Source organism: Lepisma saccharinum, chromosome 1, assembly GCF_977018435.1.
Source record: "Lepisma saccharinum chromosome 1, izLepSacc3.1, whole genome shotgun sequence".
NCBI lineage: Eukaryota > Metazoa > Arthropoda > Insecta > Zygentoma > Lepismatidae > Lepisma > Lepisma saccharinum.
Genome location: NC_139229.1, coordinates 66,926,110 through 66,949,393, shown reverse-complemented (window position 1 = coordinate 66,949,393; position 23,284 = coordinate 66,926,110). Strand labels below are relative to the sequence as shown.

General features: G+C 37.7%; 1 protein-coding gene across 4 annotated transcripts in view; it reads right to left on the bottom strand.

The window, feature by feature from the left end:
- Nrg (Neuroglian) overlaps positions 1-19,421 on the bottom strand; it is a 57,212-nt gene extending 37,791 nt beyond the window's left edge. For 3 of the 4 annotated variants that reach the window (XM_083132417.1, XM_083132428.1, XM_083132397.1), the window contains exons 1-10: positions 19,315-19,421; positions 14,370-14,456; positions 13,452-13,581; positions 12,809-12,924; positions 9,342-9,535; positions 8,859-8,998; positions 8,097-8,258; positions 5,845-6,032; positions 4,112-4,387; positions 2,553-2,730 (exon numbers count right to left, since the gene is read on the bottom strand). In XM_083132417.1, the coding sequence (XP_082988543.1) occupies positions 2,553-2,730; positions 4,112-4,387; positions 5,845-6,032; positions 8,097-8,258; positions 8,859-8,998; positions 9,342-9,535; positions 12,809-12,924; positions 13,452-13,581; positions 14,370-14,442 (1,457 nt within the window). In that variant the 5' untranslated portion in view covers positions 14,443-14,456; positions 19,315-19,421. Of the gene's footprint in view, positions 1-2,552; positions 2,731-4,111; positions 4,388-5,844; positions 6,033-8,096; positions 8,259-8,858; positions 8,999-9,341; positions 9,536-12,808; positions 12,925-13,451; positions 13,582-14,369; positions 14,457-19,110; positions 19,202-19,314 lie in introns of those variants that run through there. The other variant, XM_083132406.1, reaches the window with a different exon arrangement.
- Between the last annotated feature and the right edge of the window lie 3,863 nt (positions 19,422-23,284).

Genomic DNA, 23,284 nt, shown 5'->3' with positions numbered 1-23,284 from the left:
GTGATTGCTTCTAGTACTATGTATGGCAGCTCTGAACTTCTACTTTTCACTTGATCAAGAGGTCACTTTCATTAGGGCTAAACCAATAACACTTTGAACTGAAATCGATAACAATGTCTATACTTAAACCATCGTAAAAATGAGGATGAATGGTAAATGAATTAAATTTGGGCTGAGCTGGCATCAATACTTACTCCCATACTCTTTACTGATTCCAACCAATACTAATGCTTGAAAATTTCCAAAATATTCCTTAATATTAGGGATGGGCAGTTATGAAATTTTGTCCGAAACAATAAAGTACAGATATAAAATTTACCTGTACCAATATTCTACCGATCCTTTACCTGTACCAATATTCTACCGATCCTATATATAAAATTCCAAATGGTAGTTGAAGAACCTGAATGATTCATTGACCTCCTTAAGTATTTCACTACTACTATTATATGGATCAATTTACCAGTTTTGCTTTGAAATATTCAAGAAACTTAAAATTTGAATTTCATTGTGCAAATTTTCAGAATATTTAGACTCGGCTAAACTGTCATGTGGCATTTCTCTGGATTCTGCAAAATGTCCAAGATCCGGAAAAGTCTCCACCAGCATCCATGAAAAAATTCTAAACTGGTAAAACCTCGTTAATCCAGACCCCGATAAGCTTTGCTTTGCTTTGCTCCAGGTCCCACCCGTTCCACACCAAAAAAGCCATTCCAATCTCTCTCGCCCTCAGGGGACAGCACCTGAACACTTCACCCACCTCCCGCCAGAATTATAACCTCCGCCTACACCAGGCCCTGGTCAACCGTGGATATCCCTCCATCCTGGTCACCAAGCAAATATCGCGAGCTGCCTTACACACCACTACCACCAAGAAACCTGCTGCCACCAACCCACCTACACTCATCACCCAATATCATCCCCACCTCAACAAAATCAGGCACACACTACACTCTCTTCTCCCAATTCTCCACAGTGATCCTGAAACCAAAAACATATTTCCCAACAAACCCAGAGTGGTTTTCAAATGCACCCCCAACCTCCAAAACATCCTGGTCCACAACACTTCTTCACCACACATGCAACACCCCCCCTGCCCATAAATGCAACCGCCCCAGGTGCAAGACCTGCCCCATCCTCATTACCTCTCACACACTTCAGGTGCACACGGGCACTGGCAAATTTATCCTTCATCCCAAGGGGACCTGCCATGCCTCAAACCTAATCTACATCCTCACCTGCAACGAAAAAACACTGTTTCGTCACCAAGCTCGTCGGAAACTGTGAGTGGGCAGGATGGGTCGGGAGGGACGGAGGGGTGAAGTATGTTGGGAGGGTGGGGTGTGGTGGGTTAAGGTAGGGACTTTACTGGTTGGCCTTCTTCAGGCCAGATGGAGTGGTTCCACTCATGGCCAATATATAGGCCCTCTCCCATCTTTTGCGAACAGAGGTGTTGGCTGGTTGGGGTAGGAGATGGATGATCGCTACCCGGAAGCAGTCATTGAAAGGGATGTTGTGGTGGTTGGTGTGGAATGGGACAGTGAAGTCCAGGTTGTGGGTGGAGGAGCGGTGGTTATTGATGCGGAGGTTGAGGGCAGTAGATGTTTCCCCCAGGTAAAAATCATCACAGATGTTGCAGGTGAGGATGTAGATTAGGTTTGAGGAATGGCAGGTCCCCTTGGGATGGAGGGTAAATTTGCCAGTGGCCATGTGCACCTGGAGGGTGAGAGAGGTAATGAGGATGAGGCAGGTCTTGCACCTGGGGCGGTTGCGTTTATGGGCAGGGGGGATGTTGAATGTGTGGTGAAGGAGTGTTGTGGACCAGGATGTTTTGGAGGTTGGGGGGGCATTTGAAACCCACTCTGGGTTTGTCGGGAAATATGTTTTTATTAGGGATGGGACTGATTAATCAGTACTCTATCGGTATCGGCCGATATAGGCATATCGGTAAAATTACATATTATCGATAAATATCTTATAATTTAGTGCAAAATTCTGCCATTTTGTTGTAATTTATATGGATAATCTCCATGCCCTATTTTCTGAAAAAGTAAATGTCTAAATATTCAACTTCTTTTGCATTGCAATCAGCTCGAAACACACATTTATTACAGACATCAATAAAAATTTCAGGTCTTCAAAGACCATTTCTAATTTTATATCGGATCGGTAGAATATCTACATATACACCATAATCATGTTTCGTTGATATAAACTGAGTTTTAATGCACTTTCTACTGTTCTTTTAGGTTATTTCAGTTAATCCGGACTTTCGTTAAACCGGTCAACTTATCCCCACCATTAGTCCAGATTAACAAGGTTTTACTGTAATATCCAATGCCGATACATGAGCAATGGCAGTAGCTCAGCACTAGATGCAATCAATTAAGATGTAATTACATGAACAGAAAATCTGGATATGAGAACCTGTGGGTTCAGGTGTCAAAGCCTACTTTGTCTGAAACATTTGAGTGCCTTTAAGACATCCCAGTCCTATCTCAGGGGCAAGTCAACTATGGTTATATATCATATCTTGCTTGAACTGAGTTTACCTTATTTCAAGATCACCATTATCAAGTGTTTTGAAGCGGCCACCCGTAAGTTCCAATCCTCCACGAATCCACTTAACCTCTGGTTTTGGTGCACCAAAAACTCTGCAAGTCAGTGTGATTGTCTTTCCGCTTACAGTGGCAACATCCTCAGGTGGGTCAGTAATGTCTGGTGCAAGGGCTGTGAAAACATAACATATGCAATAATAGCAACATCAAATTAGCATCTCAATTACAGTACATGTTGTTCAGGAGTCCATGGCCAAAGAACTTCAATGAAGAATATTTAAAATCCAATAACACAAAATCAGGGACACAACTTTATACACATGTGAGTGACTAAACAACTTGCCTGCTGAAAAGACAATAAACTCAAAATGATCAGTGATCAATACCAGTTCATCTATCAATGGCAAACGCATATCTTAACAATTAATTAATTGTAACTGAAGCAGCAGAGTGGCTAGTACAGCATGTTACAACACTATAGATGTTCCAGGTTCAAATCCTGGCCTGGGTGTTCTTTGTGAGTGTTCCTTCATCAATTTCATCGTATCATCACTCATTCGCATCTTCGCTGTGAAGTAAAATAACCCACATCATTATCAATATTAAGTAACTAAAGCAGGTGATAGCTTTGTTTGCTTTTTCAATTTTAAAAATGTACAAGGACTATTGTCTAGATGCAAGCACTTTACTATTACCAAATTTTCACACACACCTGGATTCGTCATCAGGTAAGGGGAGAGGATTAAATGAACATGGGTTACAAATAATGAAGAACCCAGGCAAGTTTGAAAATTTGGACAGATTAATAAGAACGGGTCTAGCAGACAGTTCTAGATAGAATATTACAATTTTAATGGTCAGCATCATTAGATTTTACTTGTTTTATTTCAATTTTATAATGAGTCAGGAGGGGTGGTTGGACAGATTCTCAACTTTTATGGTTTGCAATACTGTTTATAAATGAAGCACTTGACATTACATTGCATTACAGTTAAAGCTGCGTCAGGTTTCAAATTTAGTATATTTCATTTCTCTTCAACTCGTCGAGTCTCTACCATTTCCATTTGGTAAAGATCATTGATCACATCAAATCAAAACACTACCTTATTTTCAGTCAATTCACATGCACTATCAAACATATCTTGCAAAAATGGAATTAAATGCACAAGCCAATTTATATATACAATAATAATCAATTATTACAAACAAACACTGTCTCCTGTAGAAAAATTTTGTTTCTCCTATATAAATACTTCTATCTCTAGTGGCGGTGTTTGGGTTCCAAAACTGGAGGGGGGGGTTAGTTACCAAAACTGGGGGGAGGGGCAAAGACAGTATATTCTCTTTGTAGATAAGGTTTAGCATAGTGCGGGGGCAAAAGGGGGGGGGGCAGGCCCCTCTAATCACTGCCACTGTCTATCTTATAAAGATAAAAACACTGAGATAAACTAACTTTTTCCTGACATTCAATGAAAGTACCGTATTATTGTTTTCTGTGAATTCTTCAAAAGAAAAATGCAATCACATGATTCTTACGGATTCAAAATACTAACCCAAAACATTCACGTATACATCCTTGTAAACATATCCATGTGAATTGGTAGCGTTGCAGCCATAGTTGCCAGTGTCTTGTTTCGTCAATTTCTCTATCTTTATGGTGTTAGACGTAACCTTCCTTCGAGGATTGGGTGGTGCCTCTTCTATTGGTTTACCATCGTGAATCCAATTGATTTTTGGTTCCGGAATGCCACTTGCCTCACAGTGGAATTCAACAGTTTCATCTTCAGCTGCATTTATAATTTCTGGCTCCTTGGTGAAATATGGTATGGCTGAATTGAGGAAAAGAAAGGTATTTTTTAATAATTACATATTATGGATGGGACAGATTAATCGGTAGAATCAGTAAAATTATACCGATAAATTTATTCATATATTTCTATATATAGCCTTTAATTCAATGCAAAACTACCATTTTGTTATAATTTTGAGAAATATAAATCTTCAGACAAATTCTATTGCAGTAATCTGCTTACATGCATTAAAAAGGTAGTGAATTAATAAATCCTTCATGGAATCTTTATAATTTTATGTTGTCTGTTATTAATATCAGTAAAAAATTTTACACTATCTAAGACATTTGTGAGGAAAAGTAAAAAATGCAGCTGTTATATTATGCCAATTGATGTGTGTTACTTTCTCCATGTTCCGGCTTTTCAAAAATTTTCACCTCATCTTTGAGCATAGGGTATCATTTTAAGTACAAGAGGCCTACCTATTAGAATAAATTATTGAGTTATCATGTGTAATTTAGCCATTCAAAAAATAGGCTAATTACAACTTTAATGCAATTTTTGCATCTGGGTGTTGAGGGTCAAAATTAGTCCAAATTCTATTAACGATCCCTTCAAAATAACCAATCCACAAATGATAATTATTAGAAACATACTCAATTAGGCAATTTCGTCTTTCAATTGTACATAAAAGTGACAAAACAAACTACATTGCTCCCAGTAATTCGAAGCTTGTAATGCAGATCAAAACAGTTGAGGCCCAGTGTGAAAATAAAGTGCAGTTGTTTCCTGTGTACTGGACCATGTCAACAAGGCACTTCAGCTGTCTTTAATCTCAGATGCAGGATCTTAGAAACGTTATACAAGTGAATACGAACTAAAGGGTGTTTCATAAAGTGCGCAGGTTTTAAATCGCTTGTCATTTTTTTGTTTGAAGGTTGGCAACACTGTTCTTATCATTTTTGTTATCTCTTATCATTCCGATTATTAATTGAGAAATTGTTTTTTTTTATTTTCAGATGTTCAGTTGAGTAGCCATCGAGCGGTTCACTATCGAGCTACACATATTGTTACAGAAATGGGAAGTGCTATGCAGAGACAGTTCGTAAACTGTCAACTATGCGGTAGCTATGCATTGTTTGCTTAAAGAATGTTTATTTCTGGCACCCCGACAACAATAGAAAAGTATGGGAAATCACATATTCACGGTTTCCAGTTCATCCAGCGCAGGGCACTCCCCATTTCTGTCATGTGTTTTCTAAATAATGACGAGTTCCTCGATAGTGAACTGCTCCCTGACAACTCAACTGAACATCTGACGAAAAAAACAATTGCTCAATTAATAATTGGAATGATAAGAGATAACGAAAATGATAAGAACAGTATTGGCAACCTTGAAACAAAATAATGACAAGCGATTTAAAACCTGCGCACTTTATGAAACACCCTTTACTTTCTCAATTCAACACTTTTCACCAAAGATAAGAGCACCTTACCTTCTACTCTCAAATCTATTGAATATGATTTAGCTTCTCCTACACCATTACTTGCTTCACAAGCATAATTTCCCTCGTCTTCAAAATTGACATGCTTCAGAACCAAACTTTTTCCATAGTTTCCATACGTAATCCTGTGTAAAGGTAAACTTTTCCCTTTTTTACTCCACTTTATCTCCGGTAATGGTCTGCAAGAGAAGAGCAACATATTATTCAGATGGAACAAAATTAATTAATTCAATTCTCATAATATGAAATTTAGCCATAATACACAATTTGTATTCCTGCCCAGATATTATTAGGATAATTAAATCAAGAAGACTTAGGTGGATGGGCCATGTGGCACGAATGGGAGAGGAAAGAGGAGTTTACAAGATTCTTGTTGGAAAACCTGATGGTAAAAGACCTGTAGGAAGGCCAAGACGACGATGGAGGGATAATGTTGAGATGGACCTAAAGGAAATCAGTAAGGATGAAAAAGATTGGATTGACCTTGCCCAGGATAGGAACAGATGGAAGGCTTGTGTTGCTGCAGTCATAATGCAGTTTAAGAAGGCTAGAGAGTTAGTTAATGTATCAAACAATTTCCATACAAAATCCTACAACTGCACGTACAGGGTTGGGCAGCGTTCAACTATCAATTTAAACATGAAATATATAACTCCCTAATCATGCAAAGTGTATTGTTAATGAAAAATGAATCAGAAAGACTTGCCATTACATACCCCAGTAGTTACACAACTGTCAGTATACGTTTGTACAGTCACTTTTTAAAAATCACATTAGGTAGATGTTGTCCATTGCTATTGTAACACTCGCGGACTCTGTGAATAAGGAATTCCACCACACGCACAAGATATCTCCCGGAATTGCACGCACTTCTTCCTGAATTCTTCATTTTAATGTGGTGATGTCTGGTACTCGTGTTGAGAATACCTTGCTCTTCAAATATTCCCAAAGAAAGTAATCACACACGGATAGATCTGGTGAGCTGGAAGTCCAGTTAATGTTTCCAAATAGGGAGATCACACAGTTTCCGAAAACACTCCACAAAGTAGCCATGGACTGGCGAGCCGTGTGTGCTGTAGCTCCATCTTGCTGCATGTAGACCCTGGCGAGATCGATATTTAACTGCCGAAGACGTGGAAACACGAAGTTTTCCAGAATATGCACATATCGCTCTGAGGTTACTGTAACCGCACTGCCATGCTCATCCTCGAAGAAATACGGCTCTACTATCCCGAAAGTTGCTATGCCACACCAGACTGCAACTCTCTCACTGTGGAGGGGCTTTTGATGCAACTGTTGTGGATTTTGATCACTCTAATATCGCATGTTGTGTTTGTTTACGGCACCACACAGCTCAAAATGAGCTTCATCAGACATCATCAAATTGCGCAACAAATTCCTCTCTTGGTTTTGTAACCGCACAAAGTCTACACAGAACTGTTTCCTTAACTCACAATGACGTGCTGACAATTCCTGAACAACATGTATCTTGTATGAGTGGTAATGGAGATCGTCGTGCAAAATACGCCGCACCGATCGCACTGACATTTGCAGAGAAATGCATGCTTCTTCACAGACCGTCTTGGACTCTGGTCGATGTTTCCAGGGGTTCATACAGTTCTTTCACTTCGACCGAGTTTACTGTCTGTTACACAAGCTGTTTGTCTAAACTTATCAATTCATTTCTTTATTGTGTCGATCAGGAACACGACCACGACGGCCTACTCAAAAACGTTGCCTGAATTTGCTTTGTGTAACTACGACACACTCACTATTTTTGAAATACGTTTCCACAGTAAATGCGCAGTCAGCTGCTGACCAACCATCTCGAAACAAATAGCGTAGAATGGTACAACAACGGGCGTGGTAGATGCAATCCTCATTGCAGGGCTGGCAGAAATACCAACCTCGGAAAATGGTAGTTGAATGCTGCCCAACCCTGTAGATGAAATCAAACTTTTCGCATACATCTTAATGTGGCAAGCATCAGCTTTCTCTTCAAATTCGAAGAGTAGAGCTTATGTAGAATTCTTCCCAATATTTTCTACCTTTCTGAAGACACAAACACACAGCAACAAGGTGGGTCAAACTATAATCACAAACTAGATCACAGTGAAACTTTCAAGATTTATGTACAAATTTTGCTCACGAATTTTCTAACAATTAATAGTCACCCCAAATCCTAGTAGTTGGAATTATTATTTTTGCATTTTGAATGTACAAATGAATACATGTGTACTTACGATCCACCATATATACAGTACAATTCCACTTCTTTACCACGTAATGCAAATTCATTCTTCCGAGTCACATACTGTTGCACTGGTTCATGTTTGCTGGAAGCAGATGATACTCCTTGTGGAATAACTTGCAACATTCTTTTGTTTCCAAGCTTATATTCGCTCCTGTAAAGACAAAAAATTACTCATAAAAACTTATGGTTATTGTATCTCTGAGCTAGTCTCATGAATCAATTAAATCAAATAAAATTGACAATTATCCTAGGTTACATGTAAAATTAATGTTACTGTAAGTAGATAATAGTGGCTAATAAATCTGCAAGGCAGTACACAAATTGAAAATAACAAATTATAATTCCAAGAATAAGAATTTACATGAGAAAGACTAGAAGGTTGAGAATATTAAATTTACCAAAAAAGTCACAACACGCATAGATTATTTTAGATTTCTAAATTTTTCTGTCAAACTGGATTTAGGAAAACTGAAGTTTTGTCCTTTTGTCAGGTTTAGTGTTATAATGTTAATGGCACATGACATGAATTAGTAACTTTTTCTATCATGTCCAAAACCAAACATTCAATGTAAATTATCAATTACAAATTACCACTATATTAAGAATGTTTGGTATTGTATTCTTCCATTCTAAAAATTTCATATTATTTAACATGAAGTTAATAAATCAGGAGGAACATAGCACATGCACTTGTAAAAAAAAAATACTTATGCTTGCATAGACTGTCACATTTTTCAGAATCTCCACTTACCTAAAGACAGATGTTGCTGCACAAGCGTACACAAAATTGTCACTTGCATCATCACGAGTTACATTTGAAAACCATAAATTTCCTTCAGGATCCAATGTCATTCGAGAATTGTTAATACTTTTAATTCCACCGTCAGTGTTCTGTAAAGCAAAACAGTAAAAAAAATAATACATATATTTATAATCAGAAGCCAAAAAAATGGCAGAAAAAAGCTACAAATTCTGCAAGGAGCATAAATAAGGTTAATATCAAAAGAAGTTTTTGCAGTATTGATGTTATATATCTTTTGGTTTCAAGTCAGCTATACTGAGCATTTAAAGAGAAAAAATGAATTTGTGTAACCTACTGCACTGAAAAGAAGAGCCAGCATAAAAAGTCACTTCAACTTACATTCAGATTCTTGATTCACATGCAGATTCTACACCAAACTGCAAATTTCATTGGAATTTGTGTTGAAAGTAAGTGAAGTAAGAAATATCGTACCTGAATTAGCCAATACACACTTGGCTTTGGATAACCATCTGGCGGTTGACAACTCAATTTCATTGGTTCTCCCTCCTGGGCAGTCACTGGAACAGGGTCTTCATCTTTGAACGAGTTTAGTTCAGCTTTCCGCACAAATACAGAATTGGAAGTGGCTGTACCCCAGTCATTTTCAGCAAAACATTGATACTGACCTGCAGGAAATACACGATCATCAGGATATTTCACTTTACAAAGATTTATACTATCAACATTGAAATGTATAATTACTTGACAAATTAAGGTATACAAAAGAGAGAAAGAAAAAGAGCAAGAAATATTTATTTTCAATTCATGTAATTAGTCTTAATTGTAGTCATGGACACTTCAGTGCTGTACTGGGAATTGCTACTACACATAAGTGTTCGCAATGGAACTTCTTCAGAAAGAGCTGCAATAAATAATTCTTTTTCAACAAAAAACCGAGAATTAGCATTGATATCCCCAACTATAGAAGTCTGACACCATTAACTTTAGACTCTCATGACCCAAACAGTAAATTGTAAATAGCCTTGAGGCATATTAAATTGTATTCCCTTTAATAATCTAGACACACAATACCCATAATGCATTTTTTTATTGGACTTCATGCAAATAATAGTTACAATGGTGGTACTAGCAGAAACGAAGTACAATCAACTCTCGATTCTACGACCCCGGGTATAACGACCCTCTCGAAGTAACGACCCTTTTCCCGGGAACCGTGAAAAATTTAGAAAAAGATAGAAAAATTTGAAAAAAAAAGTTGAAAAATTGAAGGAAATCGGCCGAAAAATGCATTGTTTTTTCCTCCACTCATTCCCTTTACGAACGCTCTACCGCTCACAATTAGGTCTGAACTAAAAATAGACACCACCACACCATGCTTGAGTGATATCCAATAGCACTTGACCTCTGCCCTCCCCTCCCTCAAGTGCACCAATGTTACCCCGCACCCGACTGCCGCTACCCAACGTGCCAGACTTGTTTTGTCATGCTTGCTCTTGGATACGCGAGAAGAGAAGATCGAATGTGCTTGGATGTTATTTTAAATCGACTTGACTTGTTTCCTTGTCCTAAGAGCTGCTGAAAACTCGCGGGGAAGGGTGGAGCAGCCTGACATGACTGCTGGACTTGCAGTCTTTGCCAATGTGTATGGCAGGTCAAGCTCTTTCATCGATAAATTCACCACCTTGAGAGATAAGATCGCAGGAATGTTCGAAAATACAGATGTGTGGCGCCTGGAAGTCTGGCCCATCTGTCCAGCTCTGACCTAGAGTTCAGCAGGTTCCCGTGAGTGAGCAACTCTCGGCCTTGTAGCCGACAACTTCCGGTAACCGCTTTCATTCAAAACGTGTTCTTTGTTCCCTGCAACACTTCATAAAAAAGCGAAACTATTAGAGATAATCAAAACCACATAGGTGATCCAAAGATCGTCAACCCGCTTAATGCTTTGTCATCCAGGTTTCCACAAAAGTTTACTTCGCTCTTACGTGCATCATAACTCCCGTTTCCCACTTCATACGTTTTCCTAATTGTGTCGATGTCGTAATATCTGCCAAAAAAGTGTTCCGTTGGCTGACTGACTTCTCCCTCTTTTCCTGTCAGCAAACGTGGGGGGGGGGGGGGATGCAGATCGTTTCAGCCACGATTTTCTTGCTGATGCGGGCTGATTACAGGCGAGGGTGGAAAAGGACCCACCCTCTTCCTTTCCTTTGACGTCTAAAATGGGGAAACCAGTTCTGGATATATTCTTGAAAACGAACAAGAACCATAGAACAAGTAAAAAAAAAAGGTGACCCTCTACCCTTTCTCCAGCTCATTCTCCGCCACTGGTGTGCACGGCAATGTTGATAATTGCAGAATTCAGTTGTTTTTTTTAAATTTATTTATTATATATTTTTTTTAATGCTGTTGTCTGCATAGGAAATATTGACCCTATTATTGTCTGTTGCGCGGTAAAACGTAAAGCAAGGGTAATTTCTTCTTTACACTGCTGTTAAAAGTTCCGTCTTCGACACTTGCGTTATCTTTAAAATGCTGGGACTTTTCTCTTCCGCCACCTGTTGCTCGAACTTCCAGCCGGTCTCCTTGTTTTTACGATGCAGCTGGCGCCAGTGTTTTGTCTAGCGTCTGTAAAGCTCTTGCTTGCCGATAACAGCGATGACTCATCCAGCCCGAAGAAAAAAGTTATTGTTTTGAATTTCGCAAAGCTGTTTTGATTTGACGATAACGAAATTCGATCTCCAGAAAGAGTGTTCAATGTAGGAATGGTCGCTGAGACCGATTAAAAAGACATTATTCAAGGGAAAGCGTTTGGAGGGGTGGGTGTTTGACATTGAGAATACTCCTAAATCCAACATTAAATCGTCCATTAACGTGAGAGTAAATAACGATCTACCATTTTGATATGTGAAAATGCGCAGTTTCATAAAGCTTGTTTTCAGTTCATTTTATGCTGATGGGCTAATCGGGACTAAATATACAGTTTAAAGTGAAATTCAATTCCAAACCCGAATGATTATCAACTTCCACGTTGTTTAATGACCTGTCCTACAATACGCATTGGGTGAAAATAGATCGCAAGTTGCGCATTTCCTTTTTCACGCTGGATTACAATGCAAGTCAAGGAAGGTGTTTGGACTGCTCCCTTGAATGGGGAAGGAGGGTGAATGAAGTTGGTTGAAGCAAAGAAAAGTGACTTTTTTTTACGATGTATTTTACACAGCCGAACCAGAACGAAAATTACAGCCCTGCCTTTATTTTTTTTGTCTGGTACATAGAGACAACCTGTGTTGTTTCTCCCGAGAGATCTAATCTTACCAGTTAATCTTGTAACAGACAATGCTCCAGTAAACCCGTATAAAATCCAACATTCATTCTGCCCGATTATCTCAAGACTTTTGCTGGCACCAGTCTGACTGGTGTCAAGATTCTTCGAGTTTCGCTTGCAATAAGCAAGAGATTGTTTTCCTTTCCATAGGTCTCAGTGGAAATGGGTTTCTCATGAACTAGAAATGTAAGAATTTACTGGAAAAGCAACGACTGTGCACAATTGAAACAAAGTAACATTATTTTAAATTCTCTTTTGTGAAAACTTTTTCATGTTCTATTTGCCTTCTCACAACATGCATCCTGTGTATAACAGGTTGTATAACTACCAGGATAAATGGTGTTACCATCTCTTAGGCATCTTTGTGTCCGTTTGAGCTCCCTTTAAGCTGAAAATTGGTGCAAATTCCAATAACGACCCCTTCGAAATAACGACCCTTTTCCCGGGAACTGTGAAAGGTCGTTGAATCGAGAGTTGACTGTATACTGTTTTTAGATATTTTCTCTGAAGCACTTTCCAGAATCCAGAATACAGCAATTCAAACAGAAAGAGAAGAGTCCTGTATTTCTTGTTATAAAAAAACAACTTTATACTAAAAGTACAACTTGAAACTTGCCTATGTCTTCATTTCTTGGTGATGTGATGACAAGAGTACCCCTGCCTGGCTGTTGTGATATTCTGTCATCATATGCTTGCCATTCAAATGGTTTTCCATTCTTTATCCATCGGTACCTGTAAATTATATGAATCAATGATTAATATTCATTCCCATCAAAACAATAGGAACACTCATGACTTAAAGATAAAGCATCTATCTACCACACAGATGTGAGCAATACTATTCGTATAGGCCTGGTAAGTATAAAAGAAAAAATTAAAAATGATTTCATATGATTAGGGGCATGCATATTTCATTTTTGATGAAAAAACGAAATGTCAAAAAACACATTGTAGTGTTTGTCACGATGCAAAATAAACACTTACAACACAAAATTTAGGGTTTATTTACCCATGCGACACCCTCTGAGGTATATATTATCCTGCAAGTTATGCAATTCACGGAAAATTGATTAATTCTGTTGTTAATATTGGAAAATGTCTTTGATATACCACTTTTCATCTATAACTATAACACCAAAATTTTATTTTATTTACTGCTCTTGAACCCAAAATTGAAATTGTACCGAAATTTTGCTTCTTTATTTACCAAAATTATGTGCCAATACATATGATATAAAATTCATACATTGTTAACTTACTGAGGAAGTGGTTCCCCTTCTGCCTCACATTCTATTATGAAAGGTTTATCGTTTTCACTCTGTTGTTGAGCAACCTGGAACAGGAGTTCATCAGGTGGTGGTTGTTTTACAATTCGAGGCGGAGACTGGGCTGTGAAAATAAAAGAAGACACATTTAATCTTTTAAAACACACCTGTAAATCTATGTACGTGGGTCAGTCAAAAAGTTACTTGCACTGACATGAAAGAAATGGCATATGGAACATGGAGAACAGTTCTTGTACTTACATGAAAGTACACTACCAAAAATACATTTCTACATAATCCCAAAGTCAGTTAAAACATTTGTCACAGTGTGACATCCATCTTGTTCGAAGATTTCCCGTCCAACTTTTGATAACGATTCTTGCATCGCAGTTTTAACTTCCTTATCGGAATGATATTTCTCGCTTTCCAAGTTCTTCTATCCTATGCCCAAAGACATGAAATTCGCAGGGTGTGAGGTCTGGAGCATTAATCAGTTCCTTAACATGTTCGACATTGTCCCTCAACCAGACACGGCACAACCATTAACCCATCTTTACAAGGATACAGTGAGCAACATTAATCAAAATGTATCTTTCCAACATAATGTTATGGGCAAGTGCAACTTATTTTTTGAGTGACCCTCATATTTAGTGTTGTAGGGATAGGAAAATTCAAGACCAAAATTGATGGCCAATAATAGTACGAAGAAAGAAAGAAACAGCAATAACCCTGTGGTTTTACATGTAGAGTGAGGGCATATTTAGTGCCATTCATTTAGTATCATTCAAAAATGATAAAATATGCAAAACAAACAAGGGTGGACTGGTATGAAACATATATACACACTTCAAAACACACACAAAAGGAGCACATTACAACTTAATCAGGGAAAATTAAAAATAAAATACTTACTTATGGAATATACTGGAATGATAAACAATATCACCAATAATGTTGGGACTGGTAACAGCCTGTTGATCTTCATGATTCAGCAATATTCTGCAAAAATTGAAAGAAGAGCAAAGAGATACAGAGGTTGTTGCTTTAATTGTCACAAAAGGGCTTTTCAAATATGCACAGAAAAGGAAACTATTTACCATAGACAGTTGTGGTTGGTTTGGTTTTTGTTCTTAAAGCATTGTGTTTTTACGGGAGGGGAAATTGTTATTTCATTTTCAGAAAACAGAATTAGAGGATGATTTAAATTTTGGAAAAGAAAAATTCTGTTTGAAGAGCCCTGTGGCCCCTGCAACAAAACCAATGTGAAAAATAATTTGGTACCCTTGACCCATTGTACGCCCTTGATAAAGTGAAATATTTTGCATGGTTTATGAAGATTTTGTTGTCTGTAAATGTTTTCGGTTGTTTTTAGTTTGTGGAAATGTGTTATTGTGAAGTAAAAAAGTCTGTTACCGAGAAGCAGAACAGCCCGAATGCTTTTTGGAAATTAATATAGCACCAAACATGACATTCCACAGTAGTAGCTATAATTTTACATCTTTAGGTTAGGATTGTTATTTTTGACTTGCCCAAATGGCAGTTTTTACTTATATGGACCATACTTTGGGATCAAATAACACAGTTATCTTTGTTTTCCAAATGCTAGAACCAATTTTATATTGCACAAAATTGAAATATATTGATTAAGGGGATACACTGGGTTATATGTGGTTCAAGTTACGAGGTCGTTTAACCACTGTACCCCCTCGAGAATTACTTCCAATTTCCTTCTAATCGACAGATTTCAATGTTTTATGTAATGTGAAACTGTTCCAGCTTTAGGAAAGCACAAATGACGGAGATATTTGATCCCAAAGAATGGCCCACCTAAGTTAAAACCTGCAATTTCAGAGTATATTCGCTGCTTTTTGTTAGTAAAAACTGTTTGTATGCACACTAAAATAGCGAAAGAACACGTCGAAAATAACTATCAGTACCAAACCTAACTGGTGGCCGCGGTGGCTCAGTCGGTAACGCGTCTGACTACCATGCTCAAGGTCCCGGGTTCGATCCCCGGCCGGTTCAAATCCGGGAACTTTTCTAACGTTGGAAGCGGCCCCGGCACCCACCCAGCGTCGAATAACATGGGTACCTGGGGGAAACCCTGGGGGGTAAAGGCGGTCAGGGGCGTGGTGCTGATCACATCACCCCCACTCACGACCGGATCAAGAAAGTGTGGGGTGTTACCCCCACACCCCCTATACGCCTTCATGGTGTGGTGCTAAGCACAGGGGAACACTTTTTTTTTTTTTTTTTTTTTTTTTTTTTTTTTTTTTTTTTTTTTTTTTTTTCCAAACCTAACTACGTAAAATTATAGCTGCTGTTGTGGAAAGTTGTTGTGGGTGCTATTTGTGATTAAAATTACCATCTGAGCGCTAGTCTCGATTCCAATATGGCCGCTCTAAGTAGGATAACTCTTTGTTTACATTCAGCAGTAGTACGAAACAGCAGCATGTTGTCATGGCTGCTATGGAGGAGAAATGTTTAAATTAAGCGATATTTTTAAATATTGCGAATGCGATGTGAATTCCAGGAACTCTTACGAAGGTGAAACTGAGAACGAAGCATTTAATTATGACAGGCAAAAATAACAGGGAAAACACAGACGAAACTAATGTATGTATACACACTGGTTCTTCAAAGCAGTGCTGTATCATCTGCACCTCACGTTGTAACTGGGATTCTCGGAAATTATTTGAAAATAAAGAAATTGAAATTCACCTATACTTGAAAAGCTGGCAGGAGAAACTTGCACACATATTGTTGCAGCTCTTTCTTGATAATATTCACGATTTCATGACCAGGCTATCTTCACTGAAAAAGGACATCGTACTGAATGAAGCAGCAACATTAGCATTTTCATTTTCTTTTTCTGGTTACATTTGACATTAATTCATTCTCAAACTATTTCCATCTTCTCTCTTAATCGACTTTCACCTGTTCCAAATTTCACACATACATAATACATGAATGCACTGGGTAAGACACTTCATGACTTTTCGAAAAAGAAAAAAGTTTTATTTATAAAGTACAATTTAAAACTTTACATTCATGGCAATCTCTCGAAAAATAAAGTAAATAGACTTGTGCATTCTTCGTAATTTCCTTGCCGAATTACAGTGTTATTCCCCATGCCAATCTTCTGTCAATCAATTACATTGCCCCTGATTTATTTACAAATTTCATTTTGTTGATTCCACGGGGTGGAAATACACAAGAACTTTTAATTTGTTCTGACCCATAAAACGATTTAGAGCACAAAAAAACCTGAACAGTAGACCTTACTCTTTCGCATATTCCCCATGCTTCAAACGACTTCAACACTTAGACTAGTTCCTGAAAGTCCCACCAGATGTCATATTGGTTAATTTTAATTATGAATATTCACTTGCGCAAAGCCTTTTCGTAGTTCTGCTACACGGTAAAGTAACACACTAAGGTAACAGACGTACTTTACTTCACAAGAACACATTTCCGAGAGCTACAATCAACTGAAAACGTTCATGAACAAAATCTTCATAAACCATGCAAAATATTTCACATTCTCCTGGGGGTACAGAGGGTCAAGGGTACCCGGTTACTATGGGGACAAATTCTTCTGAATGGTTTAGAGACTGTGGTCCTTTGTTCAGTACAGAGCTGAACACCACTTTACTTTTTTGGCAGATACAATGTACCAGTAGAAACAAAGCAAAAATGCAGGGTCAGACTGGACTCAAATCTGGGTCTCTGGCTCAACATGTGATTTCTCTACTATCCGAGCTACTGAGAATTAATGTTGAAGATTCTTTTCCTGTGGTATTAGTAAAAAAATGTCCACAAACCTACATTACCAAAATTGTTGTTTTATCCTTTCTATCACATTTAATTCCAATAAAAAAGGAATAACTACTACTTTTAGTGCTATAATGATATTCTTTGAGAATGACACACAGTGCAAACAGAATGATAATGATCGATGATTATTTGGTGGGGGGAATTCATATGGTGGATAAGTTCAATCATTTAAAAAAAAATTGTTATATCGGAGACACATTTCTTCATTTTTACACAAGAAACTTACTTACGGAAATGAGTTTCTCTAAGGTTTCTAACGTTCGTCGAGGTATTTTCCTTTATCGTGGAATCTATTTGACCGAGAAATTATGAATTTTGCAAGAGAAATATCTCACTGACGCACAATTGCCATTTGCTTTCCTACGTGAACCGGATGCTCCATACATTTGATGACGTAACCCCCTCAGCGTTTCCAAACCCCCCCTTTTTTTTGTAACTATGCTTGCCTAACCTAACCAAACCTTATCGAAAATGGTTCGTGGGGTTATTTGTCAGCGTTGGAAACACAGCATACCGACAACGGTAGTCAACATGTGCCCGCTATACTGTGTGTTAGGGAAGCGAAAAAAGGAATAACAAAAACTACTCTCTATGTGAAAAATTGTTTAAGTGTTAAGAATCCCCGAAACGTCTCAAATTCCTTTATTTTCTTCATTTTCACATTGGTACTTACGTATTCTACATTCCTAAGGATTCTTGAAGGTGGCATTTCATTTTTTTCACGCAAATAATCTCAATTTTCGACATATGGAGTAAATCTCGTTTGTTCGTTTTCGCTTGCGTTACACGCAATATGGCGGAGAAATCTTGACTGGTGTTGTCAATGATCAGTGGTTATGCAGTGTTGCAACCTTCATCGAAAAATGCCTACTCTCGTGTTACTGATTTTGTATTTTTTTCCAGGTTCGAAAACCCCACGAACCATGCACGTCAAGGTTAGGTTAGGCAAACATAGTTAAAATTGTCATGTTCTTAGAGAACAACGGTGTTGTTGGAAACACTGACCGGGAGTTACATCATGGAACGCACACAACATTTGATTCATGTAGTGGAAGGACATAGAGGCAACAGCTTTCATGCATTGGAGAGACATTAATCTTCAAAAATACAGGATTTACCGGCGAAATAAATTTAAAAAAACACTTCCAAGACCTTTCAAAAGTGTACGGAAAGTCAGTTGGGTAAGTACTTTCTCCTGTAAAATTCAAGAATAACGTTTCGGGGATACTTAAATTTTACCAAAAATTGTGTTTGTTTTCATGTAAAAAGCATAATGACACCTTGAACTGTTCCACAATACACAATTCGTAAGTACGAACCATGAGAAACACAAAATATCCGATTTTAATGTGTTACCCAAGAGAATTGTGTTAAAATGTAGACTGCATTTCTATCTATTATTGTCGAACACTGCCACCCACCCTTCCTTGTGCATTTGTTATCAAAAAATCATACCTGAAACAACCGTACTCATTCTCATTCACACCACAAACGTGACATATTCACACAGGTACAGAGCCCTAGGATATTTATACTTAAGCAGGCATGCTATTTGCATTTATAATAATTATTTTTCAGAAGATGTACTACATGTTAGAATATATATATATATATATATATATATATATATATATATAATTTAAAAGATATAAGCCTAGGAACCTAACGGTTTGTTCACCTTACAGATTTATACAGCAATTTCATTCACGACCTATTACTGTGCTATCGATTTTCAGGAGCTTCCAGCGTGATGTTAATGAACACAACTGAAGTTATTTCAATACCTTTTTATGAATTAAAGAAAATAGGTTCTCACCTTAAAATGATAACATACGTAAACAGATGGTTAACTTACAGTAAACAAAAAGTTTTATCTTATCATTTGAAACACTTCGCTCCAGCTATACAGTACGAGAAGGGCGGGGATCACTTAATCGCGCAATGTGTACAACAGTATGCTAAATCATAAATGATATAGTTTCTAAATTCTTCCATACAAATTTAAAAATCCATATCTTACCTATATCAATTACTCTCCAAGTATTTCGATGAATGCATTAACCTACATTTACTCATAACGAAATGACTCAAATTCATCACAAAAAAGGCTAGCCATTTTGAGTCACGTGATCAAACATAATCAAAATATTATCCAGTTTCACTACGGCATTTCTTTACATTCAGTATTACATATGAACTTGAGATATTATAATAGTATACGGAGTATAACATATTTGATATTACTTGCGTTTGAAATACTGTCAGAACAATTTATTAGCACATTGCAAATTACTGTTTATTTTTCATTTGACTTTATGTGTACATAAGGCTGCTGGCCTCAGATCCTAAGATCGGTCAGGACGAAAAGGATGTGGAAATGATGCGGAATGTTTCCCAGAAACCTGTGACTGAACAGTTACAACATTTTTCAAAAATAACAGTTACGCAATGTTAGTCATCCTGTCATAGTTTGTAGGCACTTACTCTATATTCAAGTATGAAAACTATATGTCAACGTTCCTGTTACATAAAATCTTCGGTCAATAGCCTGCCCAAACTGTCGCGCGTGGCCTATTGACAAAAATTAGAATAAATATTTATCATGCGCTTTTGGGCCTCTCCATCATCAGTGCAATTACTCTTCTTTGAAACACTCAGGGGTGTGTAAAAGAAAAAAGGAATGCATAATTTGCACCCTATTATATTTGCCGCTCGCTGTATCATCCAACTATTAACTTGGAGTGACTGAGGAAAAATATGGAAAAGTCGGTCGGGGAGTAAACAATTACGGCAGTGGTTCTCAACATCCGCGAGACCGCAACGTACTTTTTTTTTTAAAAAAAAAGAAATTTTAAAAATCCATACCACGAGCCCAACAAATATACTCGTAAATACCTATCCACTAGGACAGTGTTCCGCAACCGGTGCGCCGTCTCAAGGTGAAAGGTGTGACGCGAACTTTTACCTACTATTGTAATATTGCAAGAAATTAATTGTCGATTTTAATTAAGAAGGTGCTTGTTTATTCTTGCTGATAACTGTTATATTTTCATAGAAATTAAATGTAATTTATTTACTCAATATTGTTATAGTTTGCTCATCTTATATGTATTCTCGCCTGTAATATTGGGCCGGTTTGATGGGTTACAGGCGGCAAGCTTTGTGTTCACCGCAAAGAAAGCCGCGTAAGACTTTTAGCAAGCCTCTTAGCTGCCCGGAGCAATCATACGATAGAGCAGTGTTCCGCAACCTTTTTTTGCTCACGGCACACCCCAGACGGGCCTAGACCCAACACGGCACACCAAAATCTCTGTCCCCTCAAAATCATATGAATCTTAATATAATTACAAAATATTACGTCGTTATGTAATCAATTATTATTATTACCATTGTGTTATTATTATTATTACAAAACGAATAGACTTATGCATTTATTAAAAAATTATTAACTTTAATTCACTGTAGAAAATACACATTTCTAATACGAATTTTAAAGTAAATAACTCTACTCATACCTTCAATGTGATACTTGATCCTGTTTAGCCGCACACAGACGGCTGATTCGTGGCGGAATCGTTGACAAAGCAAGCCTCATTTCTTCATCGATGGATTTGAGTCTCTCTCACTTTGATGTTTTAATTGCAGTCAACGTCGAGAAGCCCGGTTCACACAAATAAGTAGTTGAAAATGGTAATAACATATTAACTGCCATCTCGGAGATAGCCAGGTATTCACTGCTTATTGACAACCAAAATGTATCCAAAGGTACTTCGAAAAATTTTAATTTCAATGTTCTGTCTGCTTTCAAATCTGCCAGTTGTTTGTAACACTGCATCTTTTGTGTACGGCTGGCTGTTTTGTGCCTGTTTGTCGGCGCTTCTAAAACTGTATTGCTTTTTCCTTCGCGGAAGGAAACAATTACAGTATTTCAGTTCAGTTCTATCACAGCTGTGCTCTGCAAGAGTGCAAATATTGGATTGCTACACCAGTCTTACTATTCTCTTTTTTCGATATGGATAAGTTCCTTGTACGGAGTGGTCCGTCCTCGAGTGCAAGTAGTGAAACCATCGAGCCCGAAAAAAAGAAACAGAAAGTAGTTCACCGGCAATATTGTGATAACTATTTATCTTACTTTTTTTTTTGGTGTGGTGACAAAACATGCCCAATCCCTGAGTGTGTTGTGTGTGGTGAAAAACTCAGTAATGCTGCTATGGTTCCCAGTAAATTAAAAAGGACATTTGTCAACAAAACATTCCTCTCTGTTAAGTAAAGATGTGAATTATTTTCGTCGGTTGTTGGAACAAAATAAAAAACAAGTGACGCTCATGACTACGTCGGTACGTGTTTCGCAAAAAGTACAGGAAGCTAGCTATAAGGTAGCAGAAATGTTGTTAATGCCCGTGTGTAAAGAAATGGTAAAAATAGTCCTGGGTTCAGAAGCTGCTACTGAAATTTCAAAAATTCCTCTCTGCTGACACAATCAGCCGCCGAGTTAGTGACATGTCCAGTGACATCGAAGACATTATAAAGGAGAAAATAAAGAGCAGTCGAAAGTACCTTGAGGCGAAAGTTCTCACTTCAGATCGACGAGTCCACCGATATTGGCGGTCACGCACAACTTCTTGCCTACATAAGGTATGTTGATGGGGATGTAATTGCAAGTAATTTCCTTTCTTGCAAAGAACTATCGGAGCGAGCAACCGGTGAAGAAATATTTCGTACGATTAATGAATATGTGGTCCGTAATGAATTAACATGGGAGGACTGCGTTAGTGTTTGTACAGACGGAGCCGCTTCTATGACAGGCCGAGTGAAAGGATTCGTGGGTAAAGTACGCGAAGTAAATCCTAACTTACGAACCGACCATTGTCTCATTCACCGCGAAGCCATTGTTGCTAAGTCTTTGCCATCTCCTCTGAAAATTGTGATGGACGAAGTAGTAAAAGTCGTGAACTTCATCAAATCGCGGCCCCTAAATATGCGGCTTTTGAACGTTTTGTCAAGAAATGGGATCAGAGCACACTACACTTCTGCTACATACAGAAGTACGATGGTTATCTCGAGGTAAAGTGTTAACGCGAATGTTTGAACTTAAAGAGGAGGTACTTTCATTTTTGATTATTGAGGGACATGAGTATGCGGATTTATTTGCAGGCGATGAATGGGTATCTAAGTTGGCATATCTTTCCGATATTTTCGTACACTTGAATGAACTAAACAGAAAAATGCAAGGTAGAAACGAAAATATTCTTACTAGTATGGATAAGATTCAAGGATTTCAAGTTGAACTTGTGGATACAGACAATTGAAAATGGATCGTGTGAGATGTTCCAAACTGTATGGCCCCTTGCTGACGATAACAAGGTGTTGACGGACTTAATTAAAGAACATTTAGTACTCTTGCAGCAGACTTTCAAAAAATATTTTGGAGAGAGCGTTGAAGATTTTGACTGGGTTCGTGATCCATTCAGTATGGAATCGAAATATCTTCCGAAAAATTTACGCTTACAAGAGGAACTGGCAGATTTGAAAGCAGACAGAACATTGAAATTAAAATTTTTCGAAGTACCTTTGGATACATTTTGGTTGTCAATAAGCAGTGAATACCTGGCTATCTCCGAGATGGCAGTTAATATGTTATTACCATTTTCAACTACTTATTTGTGTGAACCGGGCTTCTCGACGTTGACTGCAATTAAAACATCAAAGTGAGAGAGACTCAAATCCATCGATGAAGAAATGAGGCTTGCTTTGTCAACGATTCCGCCACGAATCAGCCGTCTGTGTGCGGCTAAACAGGATCAAGTATCACATTGAAGGTATGAGTAGAGTTATTTACTTTAAAATTCGTATTAGAAATGTGTATTTTCTACAGTGAATTAAAGTTAATAATTTTTTAATAAATGCATAAGTCTATTCGTTTTGTAATAATAATAATAACACAATGGTAATAATAATAATTGATTACATAACGACGTAATATTTTGTAA